This window comes from Polypterus senegalus, chromosome 5 (genome assembly GCF_016835505.1).
Source record: "Polypterus senegalus isolate Bchr_013 chromosome 5, ASM1683550v1, whole genome shotgun sequence".
Taxonomy (NCBI): Eukaryota; Metazoa; Chordata; class Cladistia; order Polypteriformes; family Polypteridae; genus Polypterus; species Polypterus senegalus.
In genome coordinates this window covers 183,346,537-183,373,370 of record NC_053158.1, presented here as the reverse complement: position 1 = coordinate 183,373,370, position 26,834 = coordinate 183,346,537, and the positions used below count along the sequence as shown (strand labels likewise).

The 26,834-nt window shown below is 33.5% G+C and overlaps 1 protein-coding gene across 18 annotated transcripts in view; it reads left to right on the top strand.

Moving 5' to 3' along the window:
- Positions 1-26,834, top strand: part of scrib (scribble planar cell polarity protein) — a 281,005-nt gene that overhangs the window by 135,480 nt on the left and 118,691 nt on the right. For 17 of the 18 annotated variants that reach the window (XM_039753729.1, XM_039753727.1, XM_039753713.1 and 14 more), the window contains exons 15-19: positions 103-480; positions 6,417-6,479; positions 15,758-15,847; positions 18,427-18,504; positions 24,245-24,562. In XM_039753729.1, the coding sequence (XP_039609663.1) occupies positions 103-480; positions 6,417-6,479; positions 15,758-15,847; positions 18,427-18,504; positions 24,245-24,562 (927 nt within the window). The remainder of the gene's footprint in view (positions 1-102; positions 481-6,416; positions 6,480-15,757; positions 15,848-18,426; positions 18,505-24,244; positions 24,563-26,834) is intronic. The other variant, XM_039753714.1, reaches the window with a different exon arrangement.

Here is a 26,834-nt window from a genome sequence, read left to right as displayed (position 1 = left end):
ACACTGTACATCAAAGTGAATGTTTTTGTTTTTTTTTAAAGTTTTATATTGTGCTGGGGAAAAAAATAATTATTAATGTCAAAGCTCATCATGATCTTTTAGCCTACTGTACGTTTTGCTGAAGAACCCATCATACGAGATGAGGAAGAATATGAGGATGGTGAAGGGGAAAATGGAGAGGAGGAGCGCCCAATGCTCCCAGTTGAAAAACAAAGGCTTATTCGTAAGGATACTCCACACTACAAGAAGCATTTCAAAATCAACAAACTACCCAAACCAGAGGCAGTTGCAGCTTTGTTACAGGGTTTAAGTACTGACAAGGTTCCGCAGGAAGAGGATGAGGATTATGGAGGTGTTCAGGATCAGAGTAGTGAAATGAAGCAGCTGATGTTCCTTTTGCCTGACAGTGAAGGAGATGGTGAGGATCAAATGTTGCTCAGGTTGAATGACAAAATTAATTCCTCTCAGCAACCAGTAAAGGTAAGGCCTGTGCATTTCAGCATACTTTATAAATTATTACATTTTTGTTAAATGTTTGATGGTTTTTTTAAGATATGTGTTGCCTTATTGAAGGTTGTGCTTCTGTTCTTACATTTGTGAAACACATGCACAATATGAAGAAATATGGATTTTGAGGTTTTTAGATGGTTTATAAATATAATCTTATGAATTTTTAATAGCCTGCTTTGTCTTACATTCCTCACCGCCTGTTTTTGATAGTTTTTGGATATATGGTGCTTAACTGCATTTAAACATTTTTCTTTTCACAGTGCCACTACAAATACTCTTAAACAGTATTTAATTAAGTTGACTAATAAGGTCCCTTCCTTATTAGATGTTCAAGTTTATTTTCTGGCAGTATTGTTGGTTAACAAAAGTGAAAGTAAGATTTAGAGTTATTAAACAGATAAGTTTTCTCTGCTGTTCATGGACAGAGCTAATAAAAGTTTTTACTTTATTATGTATTTGATTTTCCAGTTTAGTGACCTTAGATCACATTAAGTTGGTTTGAGAGTTTGACATTGTTTGGGATTATTAATTCACTTTACATGCACTCAGAACTCCACTCACATGGCAGTAATAGCTACATTTTAAACTATTATATTTTAAACATTTTAAATATGTTATTTATTTTGTAAAAGCAACTTATCAGATTCTATCATCTATTGATCGTTAATGAATTCTGATAATAATTTAAATGTAAGGAATTGTTTATTCCTACCAAAATTATTACCTTCACTGTTCTGTCCTTTAAAATGGTGCACTTTTTAAACCATCATGTCCATCCATTTTCACATGTATTTGAAAACATGAGCACAAAGGCAATAGAAACCTTATACATGTAGAACATAATCGATGGTGGTAGGGTTGTTTTCTGACCTGAGATAGGCAACTGCAGTTGTACTTTTATGCCATTTTTCATTGACGACTCACAGATTAGCTTTGAGGTGCTCTACATATTCAATGTTTTTTTGCTTTACTACAACTGAATGCTTGCCCTTTTTGTGCTATTATTACATGCTGCTAAAATTGCTGCCATTTGCTTCTAGACTGACTCTTACTTATCGCAGTTGTGAGTAATTTCAGTGGAGGAAATTTAAGCTACTTCATCACCAAAACTTTGAGTTCATTATTTGTTGATGCATAATCAAAGGCAATCAACTGCAAAATGGTCTAAATGTAATACCTACGTTTTGTTCTACCCCAGAGTCTAATGTTGCTCACTGAGTTCATTGTTTGTTTACATTTTTTTCAGTGTGAATTATATGACTGAATTTTCCTTTTCATTTGCTATCAAGGAACCATGGAATTTTGACAGATAATTATTTTTATTTTAGGTTTTTTTGGTCCTCATTTGCACACTGTTTAATGTATGCATATATGTGCATTATATGTATGCATCTGTGAGTGTATATATGTATACTTAAAATATACACACTGTATATATACACAGAAAATACACTTGTATTTCCATGCATATGTTAAAGTTGTCTTAGTTTGCAAAGGTATGATTGTAGAATTTTTTTTATTACAGACTTCCTCACCCATTCTTTTTTTATGTATCTCTCTTAAATATTTTGCTCTCCAGCTGAATCTTTGTTTATTGCTTTTTGTTTTTAATATCAAAGCAAAAATAAAGCAAAACCCCAATCTTTTATGTGATTATTAACTCAAACAATCTATATGCTGCAAATGTTTCTGCTCTGGACCCTTGGACTTCTTCGCTCTGATGGTTTTGATCTGAGTAGGCCAAAGTTTTAAATACTTCTGATATTATAGATAACTGTATTATTCAGTGAATATGTTTCAGACATCTTGCTAAATATATTGTTTGCTTCATTGTAATTCAGTGTTTGTTCTGAGAGCAGAAGTCCGAGGGCTAAGAGCATTTGCAACTTACTTATAAGTAAAAGGTGGATGGGTCCAGTGTGTCTGTTGTTGGTTACTGTGTGTTTGAGTAGCTGATGAGTTTAAACCTTAAAATGTGTTTTATAGCATGGGAAGAAATTCAAGATAATAAATATATTTGCATTTAATAAATAAGCACCCCTTTGCTTAAATTTCATTGTTGACAGTTAATCTCTCTTCCAGTAACTAGAAATTATTAATTACAGCAGTCCCACAATTGTGCATCTCTGCAGTTCTGTTTTGCCGTTAATTCATTTGATATCATATCATTAGAGCAATTTGATACAATGGATAATTTGTAACCCTGATATATATTATTTACAAAATTTTATTTTGTGCCTGATATAGTCATTACAAAGAGCAGTTATAATATAACAGTCAGACACACATTGCTGTAAACCAATGGTAAAAAGGCAGTCCAATCAAAATATAATATATAATCAAAAAATTTAATCGCAGAAATGGTAAAGATTTGCTAATTTTAACACTGAAGCCCCTACCTTGACTTAGTGCAGTGAGCTGATTTGAAGTGAATAGGCTTTTATGTTTTCTCATGTTGATTAAAACAAAAGTTAAACAGAAAATTTGACACAAGTCCAACAGAATAAATTTAGGCAAAAATTATGAATTTGTGTCATGTTCTGAAAAATCTCTACACAATTACTTAAAATATAGCCTTTTCTACTTGTAGGTAATATAAAATGTAATTTTCCTATTGAGGTATAGAGGGTGCATTGAGATTCCAGTAGTTGTGCAAGATTAGTTGATTTGATAACATAGTGTAGAGCATCACTGTCGTTTATAGTCTAGTTTCATTCAATATAATTTTAAACACTATTGTAAGAGGCTTTGGGAGGATTGTAAGTCTGATGTTTTCTGATAAGTAAAAAAAAAAAGATATAACATTTTAATTTAGGACATTCCCAAATTATATGTCCTAGGGAGGCCAGGGCCGTGTGGTGGTATTTGCAATCAGGATATAATCCCTAGTATCATAAATTTTATTCTGGGATGAATATATAGCGCAATTCATTTTTTATATAGTGCAGATCATTTAGACATCTGTATAATATCACAATAGGTACAGATATGGAGATTTTGTCCAAAATTTACTTTGAGTTTTACTTGCTGCAATTGTAGATTTGTGTACAAATGGCACTTACTGTATGGAGTTCACCATATATTTGTGATGCGTCTTCCTGCATTCAAAAGATGTTAGGTTAAGGTTAATTAAGAGGTATAAAATGCTTGCTTTTCCTACTTAAGAAAGTCACCAAGTAAGCTGCTGGCAGTGGACTCCAGCTACCCAGACCTAAATAGGTGGGTTAGAAAATGAATGCATGGATGGATGTATAGACAGACAGACCACTGTAGCCATGACTGTTTCAATCAGAGGATAAATTACAAAATTATCTATGGATCTGTTTTGTTGTGATTTAATATTTCTTGTATTCAATTGCAAAGCACACATTGTTGAGAGAGGTGTATCAATTTTAACTTTCTCAAAATATTAATGAATTTTTATATTTTTTTATATCGCACTCTTGTGAAATCAAATTGGTATAAACAAAGGCAAAAACTTTGACTTGAGAACACAGTATTATTTTTCTGCTTTAAACCATAAGTGATTCATAAGTAAATAAGTCAACTGATACAGTATATACAGTATCTGTCTTATGTCAGATTGTTCAGACTTTGATTCATAAAGCTAACAAAGGTATCGTCTGTCATTGTTATACATGACACACATGTTGTATAGTAGAGATAATAAAATGTGATGCAGTGACAAGTAAAGCTAAAGATTTCCTGTGCTTCTCTAAAAAGGTTAATTGCCTTATTCTCTTTAATCATAGTGCCAAAAAAAAGTATTCGATTTATTTCTGGTTTCCTTTATTGATTTTTAGAAAAAAAGTCACCTGATTGAACAGATAACATTTTGAAATATACAGAATCTACATTTTTTAGTTTAGACCATTTTTGTAAGTGGTACTAAATATGATAATGTAAGTGATTTGAATGTGACCAACATTTCAATGCTAGAATCAAAATTGTCTGGGAATTTATATTCCCCTGCTAAATTTACCTAAATGTTTATGCAACATTCGTCCTATCCCTGCATTGAAAATCAAGATGGATAAAAGTACCAAGTCAGCCTGCCAAAGGAAAGAAAACAAAATGTCTAACTTAATAAGCAATTGAGTGACTGTTGCTAGTCGTAGCAACCCAGTTGCTACATTTTGTTCAGTTCTTTGTACAGATATGACAGTGATAACTGCACATAAAGCAACAGCTTTAACTTATTTCATTTCCCATTTCTTTTTCTTGTAACCATGAACTGACAAATTCAGAGTCCTGCACTAAAAACAATATTAAATTGTACAGTATCCAGCATGCTGTTAGTGGTCATGATGATGTATTAGGTGGTAACTTTTTGGAAAATGTGTTTCTGTTAAGCTTTACACATACAGGGCTTATTCTGGATAGATATTATTTCACAGCCATATCAAATGGGGTTCATTTGTAAAATTAATTTGCACCGTCAAACAAGAACATATGAAATGCAAAAAAATAGTAGGAATAAGATTTAAATCACTTTTAACTGCAATGTAAATGTAGCTTTAGTTTAGTGCAATAATATAATTGCTCCTTTACGCATAAAAACCGTTTTGCTACAAACACTTCCTATAAGTCAATATCAGTCTTCTTACCACTATAAAGTAATGTGAGGGTGCTCGTCCTTGCAGAACTGTCTTAATTCAAGAGCTTTCCGTTAGGCTTTAGACTACGAGGTCCTTTAAGGCTGTTTTCCAACATCTGTTTGATTTTGGTTTGAGCTTTGATTAGGCTGGTCGAAAACTTTAGATTTGATTGTTTTCAGACTTTATGATGCGTCTTTGTATCAGTATTTCAGATTGTAGACTTGTTACATTACCCAGCCACAATTTAGCTCACTGATGTTTTTTTTTTTAATTTTCTTGTTTAACATTTTTTCATACACAACCAAATTCCTGCGTTCTTTGGTTGTTTTCAAAAAGACCAGAAAAAAACGTTTACTAGCACATGCATTTCATAAATTCTTTCTGTTGTGCAAGTGCCATTAATGTTTAAATAAGTAAGAAAATGAGCTATTAGGGTACAGTTCCTGATGATAATAATAAAGACCTTTTTTATTTTTTTACTTTTTTTCAGATATAGTGTAATTTTGGAATAAATTAGTTTGTAACCGCAGTATCCTGAAAGTGTTCTTTGTTATTTTCCAAGTAGTATGTACATATAGTATCTGTAAAAATAAGTTAACATTTGTGCATGGAAATCTTTTTACTCTAGTTTCAAGTAACATTGTTTTATTCTGAAAATGCAATAAAATAGTTTTTAATAATCTTAAAATTATCCAACTATCCATTCATCTTCTAACTTGGAGTTCACAGGAAGCTGGTGCAGTTCATATCTGCAAAGGCAGTTGTATTAACCTCTGCCTAGCCTTACTGCCTACCTAATAGATATTGTGAGTTCATTTTAGGAACTGTCAGAGTCACAGCAACATTTTCTTATGTCTTGTTCCATAAGAAACTAATGTAATAAATGTCAATTTTAAATATTAGCCATAATTACAAAGTAGGATAACTTTAACTTACCACCCTCCACCATACATTCCACTGTATGAAAGTAACAATGATAAACACTTTATTCCTTATTAAAATTTTTCTTTCCTTGAAATATGCTTTTCCATTTATAGGATTGCATATTAAGTGATCACAGTTTTAGGCAGTCTTATAGCTGCGTATTCAACTAAAATGTACTTTTTTAGACTACACTTATATGTAGTACACGGTGCACTGTGGGTTGAACTTTGGTGCTTGGATCTATCGTGACCTTTGAGTTTCTTCCCCTGCTCTTAAAAGTTTGATTGCTGGGTTTTCTGTGTGTGAGTGTGTGATTGATGTGTTTGTCTGGTGTTTTTAGGCTGAACTAATCCGCATGCTTCTTGCTGGTTCCTGTCCTAACAGGGGGTGTCGTTTGATCAAGTCAATAATCTGCTGATTGAACCTGCTCGAATTGAGGAGGAAGAGGTCTGTACCCTACTCTTTCTGTTCACTGTCTTACAAAGTACAAATTCACCATTAACACAAGCCAATGGGAGAGGAAATGACATGGGCGCAAGCTCTGGAATCATTAATAGGGTTTTTATAAAAATAAAAAATAAAAAAAAAAACACCAAGAATAATGAGTGTTTTTCCATTTATGTGATGTGCACATATATAAAAGCTACTGTGTTGAAGCACTCTCTCTATTCTTTTACCTTTTGGTATTGACACATTTCCTTGCACTACTATGTTGATTTTTCTTCCTGTTTTCACTTTAAGGATTAGCCTGATTACACAACTATGCCTAATATTTAGTGGCTTTGCAAGAACTAACTAAAAAAACATCCAGTATTATAGACAATATGAAATACCAGGTTATGATTCCAATTATTGGTAACATTTTTTAAGAAGAAGCATTTTCGTCATGCAGTTTTTGGTGCTTTATGATGTTCTGTGTCAGGACTTTGAGTCGTGTTAGTTATAGACCTGCATATTCTGAATATGTGAACAACTTTCAAACCTTAATGGCAGGTTGCAGTGATATAACCCATGTAAGTAATTAGTTTGGAGTTATTGAACATAAATAGCTTTTAGTTTTCTAGATGTTTTACTACAATTCTGTGTGTGTGTTAGCAATAATGATGTAATTGACTATTCAGCTTGAGGTCTTTTGGATCTTTCAGTTCCCTTGAAACTGTCAATTTACAATTTAGGGTGGTCTTCAAAAATCTGGATGGATGTAGCTGGTGGGAATTTTCAGGGGCCACCAATAGTATACTATCACTTTTTTTTTTTTTATTATTAAATCTTTTATATTAACCAGGGTTGGACAATTTGGTAGTGTGGATGCCTGGTACTATCAGTTTTTAATTATAGACAAGCACAGTGAACTACCATCCATCCATCCATTATCCAGATGTTTTGAATTTTGGTCAATGCAGTGTTGTCCTAATCAAAACTAATTTGATAAAAGCTAAACACTTAAATCTTATGTACAATCTTAACTGGGTGTAGCTTTTAAAGGCGGTTGTTTATCGTGCACTAGACTACTGTAACAGCTTCATTACCAGCACACACTTACTAGCAAGCAAAATAACTAAACTGCCAAGCAAGTCTATAAATCAACTAAGAAAATTGATAGTGTAAAAGTAACTTACTTTTAAAACAACTGGGCAAAGAATCGTGTTGTCATGTAATGCAATACAGTACAATTAAGGTAATTATTATTGCATACTTTGTTATTAATTAACAAAAAAAGGACAAGGCAATCCTTTCTGCTACAATAGCAGTTACAAGTGTATGGAATCATAATTACAAACAGCATTATATTAAATATAAAGAGAAAACGTATATTCAAATATTCTTGAAGAACTCTTTTAGCTGATTAAATACAGAAGTGTACAACAATACTTTACAGATTAACCTTACTATAAAAGGTTGCTGGCATGCCTGACCCTGTACATAAAGCTAGGCTACCACAAAGCATACCTGGAATATGAGGTTTGGATAGCTCATAGTCCAACACACCACTATACGGATTTGCAACTTGTCTACTTCTAATTAGCTGTATGATTCTGCAGTATATTGGTATTTATATTTATTCCTTTTTTTTTTTTTAGACTGAATTTAAAATTAAAAACATATCTCAATAGAGAAATATGTTAATTCATTTCACAAAATCAGAGAAACTCTTGACTCAATCCATCTCACTTATTTATTTTTTTATTAGTAGAAATGGATTTCAAATATATGTGCATTCTTAATATTAACACTTGGAATTTTCATTTACAGAACATAAGACACACATTGGGATATACAGTAACTCAATGTTTGCTCTTGCTTAGTAATCTTGTTAGCTGAACATGCACAACAGCACAATATTAGAATATTTCATATTTAAAATAGTTTGAATATAAACAAATATGTGTATACATTCTTGAGGCTACATACATTAATGTTGCCATGACTTACATGTGGACTATTGATTTGCTACTTTCTAAATAGGTTATTAAAGGATTACTCCATCCAAAAATATTTTTGATATGTTACTTACCTCATGTAGTTTGTAGTGATGGCTACACAATGGGACATAACCTGATGTTTGCTCATACTCATTATCTGAACTCATAAAACAGTACAATATTAGAATATTTCATATTTAAAATATTTTGAATATAAACAAATTAACATGTGTAAATTCTTGAGGCTACATACATTAATGTCTCCATGATGTACATGTGGACAATTAATTTATTTTCTATATAGGTTATTAAAGGAATACTCTACCTAAAAATATTTTTGATAAGTTATTTACCCTATGTACTTCATAGTGATGGTTGAGAAAAATCTTTAACTTCATGCATTTTCATTTAGAACATTATTAACAACGTTTCTGATGTAGTTGGTGTTTATGATAGCCAATTCTGGACAACAGCAAACATCAACAAGTTCATTAAAAAATCTCATTTTGTGTTGTATAAACCACATGTTAAGTTATACATCCAATAATATGCACGGAACATCCCAAACAAACATTTTTTATTTAGATATTATTAAATAATCTATTTCTGGAAATCTATGTCATACACTAGAATGGAATGGTCCCATATGTGCCTGAGTATTTGAAATGAAGATTGCCTCCCCACCTCATTAACTGGTGAGGAGTCCAGCCCAGTAACAATTTATTCATTGACAAACATTGCACATTATGTGATGTACAACTGAAGTTTAAAAGTTAAAGGAAAGAGTGAAATCACTATCAGGAAGAGACTGTGCTTCGTACTTGTATACAACAGAGATGCTTCAACAAGCAGAAGGTCACTTTACCTATGCAGTTTTACAGACTGTGACTAAATAATCCCGAGGTAGTCCAGGTGGGGCTGACATCTATGAATATAAAATTAACAACTCAAACTGGGTTGTACAATTGAAGTAGTCCTTTATATCTAAGCGTTTCCCATTTTCATTTGTGCAAGTTTTTTCTGGTGGAGGTTTATTTAAGATTATTTTAGCAAAAATACACCTGTTTGAGACCTTATGGGCATACAATTTAATAACTTGTCACCTGGATTATGTGACATGAGTAACATGAGATTTTTTCATGGAAGCTTTTGACATGTTTGCTTAGTAAGCCTTTCTTCATGAAAAGATGAGATTAATAAGTACATAAGCAACCTTGTTTTGATGTTTTGCCTTTATTTACTGTATATGTAAATACTCAGACATTTGTTGCAGCTGTCTTTGAAATAAACTTTAGTCAGTCAGGATGACTGTGAGCAAAGTGTCTGAAGGAGCCTGCGTATGATTACTGATTTTATCTGAGGTTTCTTCCTTCTCTCCTTCAGCATTGATTATGCCATTTAGTGAGTTCAGTATAAACTCTGTGTGGGAATAAGTGTTATAGGACAAGGTTATCAAATTCATCCTCACAAGTGAAGAGCTCAAAACAGAATACAAGCTTTTTGCATTTTCTTAGTTATACAAACCTATCAAAGCCACTATCAATTAGTCAGAATTCACCAAATTAGAGTCTTGAAACATTTCTTAAGCACATTAAGGTAGTTAGCATATTAGATGGTTGTGAATAGCTCATTTCACCAGCTTGGAAATATCCATGAAAAGAGTTTGTTTCGAAATTTGATGCCACATAGGTGGCATCACCAGATGCCATTCATTAACGGATTTAAGTGGTTGTGAAGGAGCATAGACCCTCAGAAGTGTCTTCTTACATGTATAGGTGCTGACCCATTGACTGCTCTGTAGATCAGGATCAAGAATTTCAACTTAATACGTATCACTACAGGAAAGTGTAGGTTTAGTATAGTACATTTTATTGTATTTTACCATGGAGGATTAATATTTATTTTTCTTTTCTTGCTGACTTGTTGCAGCTCTGTCTAGAATTAAACTTCCCATGGAGAAGTTTGACCAGTCACATTGTATGCAAACAAACCAATCATAATACACTGGTGAAAACAGCAGATGAGTTGGTTAAGTGATTTCAGCAGAGATTTTTTTGTCAGAAACAGTTTTCAACTAAAGGATAAGGAAACATAGCACAAGTATATGATACTGTGTACTTCTTTATTGTATCAGTTTACACAGAGACAATATTCTAAATTTACTATAAATCAACCTTTGAGCACAACTCTCAACTGGAAGGAGAGACCATCCTAGTTTAAAGTTTTGCTGAAGCACTTGATTTTCATTTTTGAGTTTTTTCAAATTGTTCATTTTATTTCATATCACACACTAACTTCCATGTGAAAATCAGAATGAAAAGTTCATCCTAAATGTGGAGAGAACTTTTTTTGCTTTTGAATCTGTTCAAAATTAATCAGATTGGTGGTGTACTTACTAGAAGCAGTGCATTTTGTTAGGATAGCAGCAGTGCAGTGCATATCATTGTTTTAAATTCCCATATATGACACAAAACATCCTTCTATGTATGGTTGTTTTTTTGTTTTTTTTTAATATGCTGACATGTCATAGATAAGAGCATTAATGAGGAAAACTGACATTCATAGCTGGTTGCCCTGCAGTTACAGTAAGTGCATTGCTCCCATTTTAAAGTAGGTTGGAATCCAGAAGGAGGCTACATAATATATTTTAAGGCAAGTTATAAGCATTTTAATATATTACTCCTCAGTTAATGTCTGTATTAAAGAAAGTAGCAATCCCAGTTTCCAGTGCAATTGGTTAAGCCCTTATACCATTTCACAAGAACTTGTATGTAATATTGAACTGCAACAAAAACTATATGTTTATTCTGAAGTGACATTATTGTCAGTGTCTAATAAACATGATTATGACCCTTTTTAATTTGACAAAGCAGTTCTTTGATTTGCCATCTGCAACTACTAAAGAAATACCTTTGGTTATATGACTGTGCATGAATCCAGTTTACAGTACACATGACCAGCTGTATATTATTTACAGGTTTAGTTCTGCAGTATTGCTCATTATGTACTACCTGAAAATAAGGCAAATTAAATTAAAAATTTCCTTTCCTGGCAGCAGAGTGAAAAATTTATTGCATTTGCTAATTGTGAAAGGTACACCGTCCATTACCATGATCAACAGTACTATTATATCATGACCATGATCAACAGTACTATTATTATACTATTAGCCAGGAAAGTTTTAATAGCTTCTTTAATTAATGCCTTGCTTCTTTGACTTTGGCATCCCATTGGACTCATTAAAAGTAGGCTTTCATCTAGCTTGTTGTTGATTACTTAAAGTTAATAACTAAGGAAAAAAGCCATGTTGGACCAAGTTTTGCTAGTAACTGACGTTTTTTAGTTTTTAATTAATAACTCTGGTGTCGCAGAGTAAAGAAACAACAATGGTAAAGTTACTTAATCTAAAATAACAGTAAACTCTGGCTTTTAAAAGAAAGCCAATTGAAAATTGAAGCAATTTAAAGTAGGTGTAATTTTGCATCTGTAAGTTACAAAATCTGTCTTTGTAATCAGTTGACTGTTTTAAAGTGGCATTCAGTCAGTAGATTTCAAAAATGTGTTTTGTGCTATGTTGTGGGATGAAATCATGTGGTGTGTTCCCACATTATAAAAAGACAAACAAAAGCTTTATTTGTGCATAACTTGACAATATTCTTTGTCCAGCTTTCATTGTCTGGAGTGACTTTGATTTATGCACAATAAATAGATGGAAGGAGAAAATAGTTATGAGTTATTATTATTATTATTATTTTTAAAAAGATTGAGAGATCTGATGCATGTTACACATTTTTTTAGTTTTTGTGGCAATTTAGTAACTCAATTTCCTTTTTACTTTTACTATAGTTCTCTTTGTGGGATTCAAGTGAAGAAGTAATTAAATGAATAATATTGTACACAGAATAGGGTATCAGAAGTGCAGGAAGCTAAGTCAAAAATAGTAATTAACACAGGAAATATATAAGGTAATTGTTTAACAAGTCAAACAAGAATTGTGAAATGTAATAAATACGTAAATTTAAATTTTTACTCCTTCATAACTGTATTTAATAAAAGCAAGTTACAAAATGTATGCATGGTGTGACATTTACGACTAAGTTAACTCATGTTAAAATTTGAGTGTTTTACATTTTTATTCATCCAAAAGTCAGTTATTGCGTTTTTGTTTGCTAAATCATTTTGTAACAATGAGCCATATTCAAAATTAACAGTAGTAGAATGCCATTACATATGTTAGAGTACATTGAATACCTGCTTTTTAACAGCATATTACACTTGAGTTAAAAACAAAGCACAAAGAGGCTTGTGGTGGCTCAATAATTGTTGTACATAGAAGATTGCAATTGAAGTGATGAAAATGGCATTAATTGATGTGTCTTACCAGTAGTGTGTCAGTGAATAATTGTTGTTCAGTTTTTACATTTACTTGTTTATCAAAGGTGACTTATGTGGTTGAAATTTAACATCGTATTAAAGAAACATCTCTCACAGGACAATTCAGTAATCAGGCAGGAGAAAAGCTGTTTATTGTATCTTTTAATTACTCCTCGGCAAAATGCCGTGGAGGGAGCATTCTTCAGAAGCAATCCATTACAGCATGGTCAGAATGGCCAGGGAAACAAAGAATAGAGGTTCATTTTATAAACTGTTGAATTTACATACAGTGTCAATCAATGTATACATTTTTACTCTGGTTGGTTTGTTGGTGTACAAATAAAAGTCTATTATATTATATTCTGGTTCTTCTTAGACCTTTTCAGATGAGCCACCACCCTTGAAATTTCTGTGCATATAACAACGGTCCATTCTAGTTTATACGACATCTGCTGATTTCTTAGTCTTCCTTCAGTACATTTTGTATATATTACATCAACCTTTCTTCTCCTACATTCTTTATTTACTTGACCATCTCAGTGTTTCTCCTAAACCAATTATGTTTCACTGTACATTTTGTTGTTCACTTGATCTTTATCTCGTTTCCAACATTTATTAACCCTTTATGCTTTTTCTTAAAGATGAATGCTATGTTACCCTAAAATTATTCTTCCACACATACAACATTTTTATGATACAATTAGATACATTTCTTTTGGTTTTCCAATTAGAGCACAGGCAGGTCAAGTAATTTGCTCATGGTTACAAAGTGTCAGTAACGGGATTTGAACCCATAACCTCACAGTCTGAAGTTCAAAGCCTTAACCACTACAGCACACAACATTTTTAAAAGTATACCCAATAGAGTAACATCTAATAATTAGCAACTGGAAAATATCTATTAATACAAATTGACCAGTGCTACCATAAAATCAGTTTTGGTATTACCCAATGAAAGGAGAAAATGAACTGAAATAAGTTTCCATTCTAGCTATTAATATTAGATCAAACAAAGTAATCTGTTAAAATGATATAAATAAGTAAGAACTTGGAAAGGAACTGATTTATTTTATAAAAGGAATATGAAGAGAAGTCAAGCAAAATTACACCTTTAATTGGCTAACTACAAAGATTACAATATGCAAGCTTTGGAGGCAGCTCAGGCCTCTTCTTCAGGCTAGATGTGATTACATCTTAGATATCTGAATGAAAATGTAAATGTTGTGACAAATTTCTTTGAAGAATAAGTGTGCCACATCTCAACAAAATTGGTCCATGGGGGGCCGAGCTGTTTTATGCAGACAAACTGACACAGGCTTTCGCTATTGGTGCTTTGCTCATTATATGTGAATGCACCAAAAAAATTGGAAATATGCTGTATATGGGCTGCTACTTATACTGCTGTAGAGAGAACTACTTCTGTTATTGTAGCAAAACATTTCTGCCTTGCCTGCTTATTGTGTTTTTATATATGCCTTCTTTGTGCTTTTTAGTTTTGCCTAGAAAAATAGTTTGCTGTATTACACATTATTTATACTTTATATATACACAAATACATACATAGAAACAGCGTGTTGTCAATGTACTTTTTGTGTTATACCAACAGTGCACCAATAGATGAACAAAAAGAAGTGGTGAGAATACAGTATGTAAGGAATAATTTAGTTATGAAGAAGACAGCAGCTGTATTCAAGTTTCTTTAGCAGATTGTTATCTGTTCCCATCTAATTTTGAAATGTATAGGTCAGGCTTACCATCTTGTTTCATTTATCATTAAGCAGAAAATAGTTCTTTTTTGCATATTGCATTTCTCAACTACAATAATAAATATATTTATACTGAGCAATGAAGGTATTTTTTCCTTGTGCTCCTGTTTCTCTCTTCAGTTCCTAAAATCCTAAATGTTACTTATGTATTTAAAATGAAAGAAATTTGCAAATTACACGAAGAGCATGTCATTAAATTCTGATGGTGTCAGCAAGCCGTATATCTTAACATAATATTTACTATTTATGACGTGTTTCGAAGGACTTCTTAGATATAGATTCCTTTGGAAAAGTTATAATTTTTATTTTCATTTTCTACTGTTTATCTGATGGATAAGAGAGTAACCTTTTTTTTTTTGCTGCTGAAATTTGTTTTCAGTGGCAGTGTTTCTTTAGTGGTCATTTAGTTGTTGTTTCGTATATGCAATTAAAGAAAAGAAACAAAATGAACCCTATCCCCCTTCTAACTGGTGTTAGTGCGAATCACTAAAACATCTTAGTTTCAAAGAACACAGGCCTTCCAAATAAGCCTAACTCGGATCAAACATACATGGTCCCATATGCCGCAGCAGACAGAAAGCACAGTTAGCTGGTGACTTGCTTTTTTCGGTATATAACTCTCCCAATGCTGAGGCTTGTTAACAATTCTGATTATAATAATCATAAGTCCATCAGTCCTAAATATTAATTCACAAATATTTTGCTACTTAAAATGCCTCAAACATTCATTTAAGGGAAAGTAAGCCTTCAGTTTTTTAATAATGTTTGTGGAAAATTTAATACAACAATTTTGACTAGCAGGATGCATATATTAAAATCTTAAAAATGTGTTACTACTCAGTTTTTAGTATTAGGTAAAGTCAATATATGGTTTTGCTGCCAAAAAGGAACATTCCAGGTATTAAAAAAGGTATTACCACTCAGTTTTTAGTTCTGCAATTGCAATGATATGTTTTTACTACCATTATAAACATATATTTATAATAAAAAGTAATATTTTCAATTCTCAAAGTATTTATTAGGTATTTGCATGTGTGTTCCATTCCCCACTTTTTTTTTTGATACTGAGATTTGTTGAGAAAATACCATTAACAAAATAAAAAATTTAAATGTTATATTTTGTAAATTTCTAGAAATGTAAACATTTTTATTTTGCTTCCAGCTGACACTTACAATCATTCGTCAGACTGGAGGTTTAGGGATCAGTATTGCAGGGGGTAAAGGATCTACACCATACAAAGGTGATGACGAGGTAAGGTTACTTCTAGAAATATTGTGCCTCATTAAAATTATAAGCATTTATATACAAATGTTCTCAGCAAAACCATAAGAAGACATAAAAAGAATACAGTATTATAATATGAATCCAAATAATGCAAGTGTCTCCGGAGATGAAATGTTTTTAGGCCTTTGCAAAACAAAGTAATGAAAGTTAATTTTGACCTTAAGAAAATACAGAAACACAAGTTTCTAGTCACAGAGTCTTCATTGGGTTTGTATAATACAATTACAGCAAAGTAAATTTCTTGCATAATAATTAATAGCAAAAGTAACTAATTAGGACATATTATAGCCTCAAATCAGTCTGTAAAATCAATAGTTAATTGTACAAGTGTATAAATAAAATAGCCAGTAGCATGTTTCTTTAATTTGTAAATGAAGCAGATATAAGTATGTCACTTAAATATACTTTGGTGCCTATTAATCTGAGCATGTCCAGCTTGTCTGTGTGTTTCCCAAATTGTTTAACTGTGCTATATGAGGTTTTATAGATCCATAGACATAAGTGAAATTCCAAATATTAGATGAATAGTACAGTTCCTTGCATAGTTTCCATGAATTTTTTTTCTTTGGCTCTGAACAAAAGGTTTTATAGGTCAATAACAGACTTTTTTATTATGAACTTTAATGCAGGACTAACAAATATAAAATTAAAAAAAATATAATTATTTAAATCACAATCATGCCTCACCAGGGTTACTGTAGATTGTTAGCATCATCAAATTGGCAATGCTTAATGGAGAAATCTCACAGACCTCCATTATCACTTTATGTCAGGCTTTATCTGAGGCTAAGGTGGCTGGTTTAAATCCTGTTACTGCCAGAAGGAATCCTACTTCTGTTGGGCACTTGAGCAAGACCCTTAACCTGAAAATTGCTCTGACCCTGTGCTGTGACCTCCAAAGGTCATGTGAATAGACAGTTTCCCCTTGGGGATTACTACAGTGTACTAAATGCCAAATGTATTTAATTAACAAACACAAATATCACTCTTACTCTCTATATGCACAGTGTGTTTGGGACAATTAAAATAAAAAAAGCAAAATTCCATTATGCAGGCTTGCAAAGTTGCACAAGAATTTCAACCATGAACAATATAAAAGTGCAAAAATTCATTAGCACCTTGAACCACTGCTGTGGCCCACTACAGTATGAAATAAGCCAAATGTAACAATTGTGACTTTGTGATGACACTTAAAAGTGGCATGCAAAATTACAATGTGTTAACAATTTAACATACAGATAGGCTGCATATAATTTAAATTTGTAACTGAACAACATAAAGAACATAATATAGTAGTAGATCCTTCTATTCTTTTGTGGACCAATGCTGGTCCGTGTCCTGGTGTCTTTAAACCCCTGGCTAACACATACATAAGGGAGGGGGTTAGAGGGTTCAAGTCCCCATGGTCTCCCTTTAAGTTCCATTTATGGCGCACACCATGGTTTAGGATTATCAGACTGCCACTTTGATATAATACACAGTCAAAAACATATGTATAGAAAATATAGTAGGAAGTAAAAAATGCCTGAAATATTAAGTCAGGGGGCCTTTTTCAGATGCTGCCTTTGGCACTGGTGTGCCAGTCCTCTTTCACACCTTTTACAAGCCAGCCCTGCAAAAGCCAATATATGAACCTTCATGAAACTGACAAGTAACGGCCAAATTTGATTGATTTTATTGTGTTTTATTTACTTAGTTTTATTATTGTTCATCATAAAATACAAATATGAAACCCACACTTACAATCAAAATTTATTTATTTTTTTGAACAAAGAAAAAAACGAATATTGCAACATTAGTTCTCCGTTCCAAGTCAGAATGCTAACATAAGTCAGAATTAAATGCTGTTCATTTTATTATGCAGGTTTTAGTGTTTGTTATTTTAAGCAAAAACAATGTGAATACTTCCACCTGTTAAAAGCTGTGCTGCTGACAGTCTGTGTGTCACTTTAAGTAGATGCAGCATACTGTATGTCAGAAGGTATGGAAAGTTCTTTTTCACATTTAAAAAAAAAAAAAAGGTAATGCATTGAATTCAGCCCTCTGTAGGTTGATAATTTGCATCTCCATCAAACGATGAGGCATCCTTTCGTTCCTAACACATTACCCAGTCCATGTCAGTATAGATATCCAGCATGATTTTTCCCCATTGAGGTCTGATGCGTTTTCAAAGTGGTCCTTTAATTTCTTTGAGTACTGATTTATTTTTATTTATTTATATATTTTATAATGTGTTACCCGTGTCACTAATCAAATATTATAAAAAAGTTAATGTTTTCAAAAAATATAGTTATTTACAAGAATTTTATATCTATCGATTTACAGTTTTAAGGTTGTAAATGAACTTCTATAAAGCTGAATTCCTTAAATGTTGTTTATTTTTTTTCCTAGACTTGAAGGTAAATTGTACATCACTACTTCTACAAAGTAGACCACAGCCTTTTACTTTCAGGGGTGAAATGTGTGCTGCAGAAATTGTGTTACAAACAGCTGCAGGAGTTTTCTAATCTGGCTTCTTTTGTGGTGTCTTCCCTAATCATTTCCAGGGTATCTTCATCTCCAGGGTTTCAGAAGAAGGCCCAGCTGCACGTGCAGGAGTTAAAGTGGGAGATAAACTGTTAGAGGCAAGTCTTATAAAAGGGTGCTCAGTGATGCATTGTTTTTTGTTTTTAACAATTAAGTGTAGTTCTGTTTGTTCCCAGAGGATACTGGGTGTTTGCCTTTTTTCATTTATGGTGTCTGGCCATCGTTGTTACTGGAGGAACATGTTTATTTTTCCTAGTACTAATGTGTGAATGTTTATTTTTCTGATTATCAGAAAATATCAAAGGATCAAAGTTACATCATGAAAATAGATTTTAATATGGTCTGTTACTGTTTATAATTATATAAAATAATTTTAAGGGTTGCTTTTCCAGTTGTGTATGGATCGTAGACGTAAGTTAGTGGACTGCTTTAGACTTTGTAAGTAAGTTAGATTGCCCCTTATTTTAAGTCAGTAACTATTTAAGATATGCCTGTTATTTTCCACTGAAATTCACACTTTTTTTGCATTTCCTCATGAGTTTCTTTTTAACATTCTCAGTCTATCCTTATTACAGTCCTTTTAAAAAAAAAAAAAAACAATCCTTGCTGTCTGTCCTTGGCGCATACATCTATCTCTCAAATCATCGAAAGTGCTTTCAGAATGATACTTTGAATGCCGATTTGTCTAGTACTAGATCTCCAGAAGTGTCGCATGTTCATTATGATCTTGAATGTCCAGGTTACTGTTTGTCCATAGACGTTCTGCCTTTTGCTGTCTTCTCTTAGACGTGCACTACTACCTCTTAAGTGACTTGTTATATTTGATTAACATAAGCAGACATTACCAATACTTTTAAGGCTTTTGTCACACTAAGTCTGAAAATGGGTCCTTTGTTAGCTTTTCAAAAGATAATCAAATTTGTTATCTTCCATTTTACTACTGGGTAAGCAAATTGTGTACTTTCTGTATTTTATATAACAAAAATGGTGTCTACTATAATGTTGCAGAATTGGCATATACTATTTGTAAAAGTACATTGTATATACTGGCAGTAGCTACTGTATCAAGTTTACTTGAGTGTCTTTATAATGCTTGTTGGGGTGTACATGATGTTCAGGCAGTGATATACAGTGCATTCTAAACATATTCAGGCTCATTTTGTTTTCATTTTGTTTTCTTGCTGCATTTTGCCAAAATTATTTAAATTATTCCCCCAACCTTATCGAGCAACATTCAGTACCTTGGAATTGCAAAGTGCAAAAAGATAATTAGGAATTTTTGCGAATTAAAAATAAAAAATTGAAATATTACATTGAAACCAATACTTAGACTCTTCACTGTGAGCCTTAAAATATGGCTAAAGTGCATCTCATTCCTTGAATCTATACCTTGTTTGGAGTCTACCAGTGGTAAATTAAATTGATTGGGCATTATTAGGAAAAGCACACAACTCTCTATATAAGCTGCCACAGTTGATAATATGTATTGGAGCAAAAATCAAACCATGAGGGTTGCACAAACTACCTGCAGAGCTTAGAGAAAGGATTGTGTTGAGGAGCAGATCTGAAGAAGACTAAAGAGAAATCTCTGCAGCATTGAAGGCTGTTCCCAAGAGCACAGTGCCCTGTATAATTCTTAAATAGAAAACATTTGAAACAGCTAGAAATCGTCCTAGAGCCGACTGCCCGGATAAATTGAGCAAGCAGGGGTGCAGGACCTTGATAAAGGAAAGTGACCAAGAATCTGATGGTCACTCTGGCTTTACTCCATAGATCCTTTGTGAAGATGGCAAAAAAACCACCATCAATGTAACACTCTACCAATCTGAGAATTTTGGCACTGTGGCCTGATGGAAGCCTGTTCTCAGTAAAAGGTACATGAAAATGCACTCTCTCAGACTATGAGAAACATGATTCTCTAGTATGGTAAAAACAAGACTGAAATGTGTGGCATCACTTCTAAGGATCATGTCTGGAGGACACCAGGCACTGCTCATCATCTCTGCAGTGCCATTCCAGTGGTAATGCGTGATGGTGGGCAGCATTGTGCTGTGGAGTTGTTTTGCAGGGGGATCGACTGGGAGACTAGTCAGTGTTGAGGGAAAGTTGAACATAGCAAAGTACAGAGATATCCTGCTCCAGTGTGCTCTAGACCTCAGACTGGGCCGAAGGTTCACCGTCCAACAGGACAGGCTTGGGGACAACTCTGGGAATGTCCTTGAGTTGCCCAACCAAAGCTTGATTCAAAAATAATTGAACATCTCTGAAGAGATTTGAAAACAGCTGTCCACTGACAGTCTTCCTCCAACCTGACAGAGCGTGAGAGGATGTACAGAGAAGAATGGCAGAAAACTTAGTCGTGTCATACCCAAGAATACTCCAGGCTGTAGTCGCTACCAAAAAATTTTCAACTAAGTACTGAGTAAAGGATCTGAATACTTTTGTCAATGTGATTATTTTAATTTTATATTGTTAGTAAATGTCTTAAAAATCCTGTTTTTGCTTTGTCATTTTGGGGTATTGAGTATTCCTTGATGATGGGGTGGAATTAATTTAACCAAGTTTAGCTTAAGGCTTCCCACATTTGGTACAGCACATAATAAAAGCAATAAAGCTGTATTTAAACAGAAATAGTGCAACCATACTGTAATACTCAGTTTGCAGTTGTGGTGGGTCATACTTGAAACTGTCAAGTCATCTGTCTAATTCTGCCATTCAGAGTCTTGTTAATTTTGCTTAAATTTCCTTAAAAATTCATACTCTATGCCATTTATTTACCTCAGTTTTATAGTTTTAGAGGTTACTTTATTATGTGTTAAATTTAAACACTGCGTATACACTACATGACTGTGACATTTACATCATCTTCAACAGAGAAATGACAACGGATCACCCAGCCCTAGTTTAAATTTGTACAGTTGTGCTTGAAAGTGTGTGAACCCTTTAGAATTTTCTATATTTCTGCATAAATATAACTTAAAACATCAACAGATTTTCACTCAAGTCCTAGAAGTAGATAAAGAGAAACCAGTTAAAGAAATGAGACAAATATATTATACTTGGTCATTTATTTATTAAGGAAAATGATCGAATATTACATATTTGTGAGTGGCAAAAGTATGCTTTCAGTATCTGGTGTGACCCCCTTTGCAGCAATAACTGCAAATAAACGTTTCCGGTAACTTGATCATTCCTGCACACCAGCTTGGAGGAATTTTAGTCCATTCCTCCGTACAGAACAGCTTCAACTCTGGGATGTTGGTGGGTTTCCTCACATTAACTGCTCGCTTCAGGTCTTTCCACAACATTTCGATTGGATTAAGGTCAGGACTTTGATTTGGCCATTCCAAAACATTAACTTTATTCTTCTTTAACCATTCTTTGGTAGAACGACTTGTGTGCTTAGGGTCGTTGTCTTGCTGCATGAGACAGATGCCCTGACATTTTCCTTTAGAATTCTCTGATATAATTCAGAATTCATTGTTCCATCAATGAAGACAAGCCGTCCTGGCCCAGATGCAGCAAAACAAGCCCAAACCATGATACTACCACCACCATGTTTCACAGATGGGATAAGGTTCTTATGCTGGAATGCAGTGTTTTCCTTCCTCCAAACATAACACTTTTCATTTAAACCAAAAAGTTATATTTTGGTCTTATCAGTCCACAAAACATTCTTCCAATAGCCTTCTGGTTTGTCCATGTGATCTTTAGCAAACTGCAGACGAGCAGCAATGCTTTTTTTTGGAGAGCAGTGGCTTTCTCCTTGCAACCCTGCCATGCACACCATTGTTGTTCAGTGTTCTGTTGATGGTGGACTCATGAACATGAACATTAGCCAATGTGAGAGAGACCTTCAATTGCTTAGAAGTTACCCTGGGGTCTTTTGTGACCTCGCCGACTATTACACACCTTGCTCTTGGGGTGATCTTTGTTGGTCAACCACTAATGGGGAGGGTAACAATGGTCTTGAATTTCCTCCATTTGTACACATTCTGTCTGACTGTGGATTGGTGGAGTCCAAACTCTTTAGAGATGGTTTTGTAACCTTTTCCAGCCTGATGAGCATCAACAACTCTTTTTCTGAGGTCCTCAGAAATCTTCTTTGTTCGTGCCATGATACACTTCCACAAACATGTATTGTGAAGAACAGACTTTGATAAATCCCTGTTCTTTAAATAACACAGGGTGCCTACTCACACCTGATTGTCATCCCATTAATTGAAAACACCTGAATCTAATTTCACCTTCAAACAAACTGCTAATCCTAGAGGTTCACATACTTTTGCCACTCACAAATATGTAATATTCGATCATTTTCCTCAATAAATAAATGAACAAGTATAATTTGTCTCATTTGTTTAACTGGTTTCTCTTTATCTAATTTTAGGACTTGAGTGAAATTCTGATGATGTTTTAGCTCATATTTATGCAGAAATCTAGAAAATTCTAAAGGGTTCACAAACTTTCAAGCACAACTACAGTGATCCCTCGCTATATCGCGCTTCGACTTTCGCGGCTTCACTTCATCGCAGATTTTAAATGTAAGCATATCTAAATATATATCACGGATTTTTCGCTGGTTCGTGGATTTCTGCGGACAATAGGTCTTTCAATTTATGTTACATGCTTCCTGAGTTTGTTTGCCCAGTTGATTTCATACAAGGGACGCTATTGGCGGATGGCAGAGAAGCTACCCAATCAGAGCACATATTACATATTAACTAAAACTCCTCAATGATATACGATATGCTTCCCGCGCGCTGCTCGCACACTTAAAAGCTCTAACAGCCCGTATTGATTTTTCATTGTTTGCTTTTCTCTGTCTCTCACTCTCTCTGAGAAATACAGGCAGATACTTATCCATCATGCAATACCATCAGGGAGGCGTATGATTGGCCCCATTATCTGCTCCTGACGGAGGGGGTGTGAGCAGAGGGGCTGTTTGCACAGTGGCTGTTTGCTTTGAAGATACGGATGCACCTGTAAAAAAAAATGCTGAAAGTCTACTTTCACATTGATCCCTTCATTGCACCGCTTTATCGTGGTGCTTGCATACTTAAAAGCGCAACCGCCCTATTGATTTTTGATTGTTTACTTTACTCTGTCTCTCTCTGACATTCTCCGCTCCTGACGCCCACCTTGAAGAGGAAGATATGTTTGCATGCTTTTAATTGTGAGAAAGAACTGTCATCTCTGTCTTGTTACAGTTTAAACTTTTGACTAAAGGGTGTTATTTCATGTCTAGAGGGCTCTAATAATGTTAAAAAACGTATTTAGAAGGTTGTAAACAGGTTTTCAATGCTCTAACTGCGAAAATATTAGATTTATAAATAAAGAATCCTACTTCTTGGAAATTCATTTATCTGTCTGGAGCGGATCAACCGCTATAAACGAGGGTTTACTGTATAACTGTGCGGAGAATATTTATAAACAGTGTGGGAGAGTTTTTAAGAGCTTAAAATATATAAAAATAACCATACAAACATATGGTTTCTACTTCGCGGATTTTCACCTAGTGCGGTGGGGGCCTCTGGAACGCAACCCCCGCGATCGAGAAGGGATTACTGTATATGTATGTACAGTATTTAACACATTTTACAATGTTTACATTACTTATGTTATTACTAGTACTACATAAAAACTAATTAATAATATGCAAACTGGAAAAAGTCTATAGATACTAATGCACATATTTTTGTTTTACACATTGTGCACAGTGATTTTGTGTGTTACTTTAATGCATATTTTCTGTATTAGATCCTCCGAATTTTACACTGTAATTAAAAGTGTGTTAGCTGTAGAGTACTAAATTTTACCTGATTTGAATTTCGTTAGGTGAATGGTGTAGATTTGCATGATGCAGAACATCATAAAGCTGTGGAAGCCCTTCGAAGCTCAGGGACTGCTGTTTCTATGACTGTTCTCCGAGAGCGCATGGTAGAGCCTGAAAATGCTATCACTACTACCCCTTTAAGACCAGAAGATGACTACTTCCCTAGAGAGAGACGTAGCGGGATGCCTTTCCCAACAGAAATTGAGGAGGAGTCTGGAAAGCGAGAGAGACTCACAACATCCCTCATGCGAAATGATAAAGGATTGGGGTTCAGCATCGCAGGTGGTAAAGGATCTACTCCTTATCGTGCAGGTGATACGGTAAGTCAGGGCTGCATTACAGTGGAAACTGTTTTTACATTGTACTTCTCCTTTGCTTTGCTTTGCTTTTTTAGAAAATTTTAAATTTTCCTAAAATTCAATTTCAAATAGTATATTGCTTATAATATTTTTAAATGTCAAATTATTAGCATTCCAGTTATTCTGTATAAGTTTGTATGGTGAACCTTGGGTAAGTTTGAGTAATCAGTTTATGCTTCCACCAAATTAATTATTCAACAGTCAGAGCGTATTTTTCTTCTTTTTTTAAAACACCAACTCCATTTGTAGCACAGCATTTTTTTACGTTGCTCAGGCAACTGATGTTAAGTATAGAAATATCTGATACCCGATAGGGTCAGTGACCAACCACAGTTACATGGAATGGTATTTTTGGATACAGTTATTTTGTGTGTACTATGTACATGCTTTCTACATTTACAATCCTGATCTTTTTCCTGAATAGAACAAAAAGATTCCCTTCATTGGGTAAGTGTTTCAGGAGGAGGCAGTTATACCAAGATGGAGCTATAAATTACTTGAGTAAATACTACTATAAATGTTACATAAGTTATTTTATATGCACATTTCTCATTGTAAAAGAAAAGTTTATTTCTTGTTCAGTATTCTTAAAACTTTTAGCTTGTAGCTTTTTAACTTGTGTGTCTTAATTTACATTAATGTAGTTTCTTCTCTTTGAGTAATTTTATTCATACACAACACCATATGTGTTTTAGTGAATGCATAACTCTGTTATAGGCAAGTTTGAAACTGGGGCATTGCAGTGAGACAAGGTGTTCTTTGTAACTATGCTCTTATTCAGTGTACTGTTAGCTCTTATGATGAACACTTTAACTAATTAGCTTTTCTTTTTACAAATATCTTATTTCTGAGTTTCTGAGGATGCAGGTTTTTATTGCTTAAGTTTAAGGTTATGGTTGTACTTTTTTCAAGCATTTGTATATATGTCCAGATTTGTAAGTTTTACTAAAACAGTAAAACATCAAATTTCTTTGGATATTTGGTAGAAGCCTAGTTTAAGACTCTCAATAATTTGTGAGTGAAAAATAAGTATAGTCTAAGTTTTTTTTTTCCCTCTGGATTTTTTTTAACTTAACTATCACATTCAACAAGTAAAACACAATTCAGTCAAATGTAAAATAGGTACATTTCAAACTAAAAGTCAATTATTAAACAAATAATTTAATTGATTTTGATTAACAGCTAGACCGCACACCTAATCCCACTGTAGTCCTCAATAATAGATGTAACTGATCAGGATATAATTAATTGGTCTAAAAATTCACGTGTCTTGAACAAGATAATTCAGTTTTGTAATTCTGCAAAAGGTGAACAAATTTAATTGAGATGTTTTCTTTGGTTCAAATGTTACTTCACTCACAATTAGGGTCTTGGTCTGGGTGCACTTTATGTACCCGAAGTCAAAATAAGTATGTGCAGTGTATAATTTTTAGTTAAATTACACCATCTTTACATAGATTTATTAGTATATATTGTCACAGGTTTCATTCTTTATCTGAAATTCTGATTGATCCCTTTTCATATGCTATTTCAAGACATTGTAGAGGGAATTTTCTAAGTATGGTAGATGTTTAACATATATTTGTATTATTGCAAGATATTTTAGTTTCTACTACATATATTAAAGCAAGTAAGGGAGTTTGGCAAGTACTCCTAACAAAAGTTCTGGCTAGTATGTACTAGAGGAGATGGTTGACTAGAAGTTTAAGTTTGATAATGCAGATGCTTGAAGAATGTAAATATATTATCAATACAGAAGTCATAATGCCAGATATTTTCCATATATTGAAAGCTTTCTTAAGTGTGGTTGGAAAAGATGATTGCCATTCACGTATGCAACTGACAGTAACATCCTGGCTTTGGAGTGTCTTCTGTGTTGTTAATGTTGAACCCCTGAATTCCTATTTAATTAATGTAAGTCAATGGTAGTATTTGTACAGATCATACCCTATAAAGAGGACTTCGAAGAGGGCTTCATTTTGACAATATTAATTATCCCCTCTAATGTAAGCTGAAGAAATTATGTTTTATTAATATCTAGCATAACACTTTCCAATAGGTTGCAAAAATTAGTTTTAAATTGATCTTTACATTTGTGCCTTCGTTTTGTTGCATTTCTTTAACAATTGTGATTCCAAGTTAATTTTTAGTCCAGAAATGTTAGGTAATTTCTTCAGTGTACCTATTACACTTGATAATGGTAAATATGGATTTTTAGAATAAAGAACCGTGC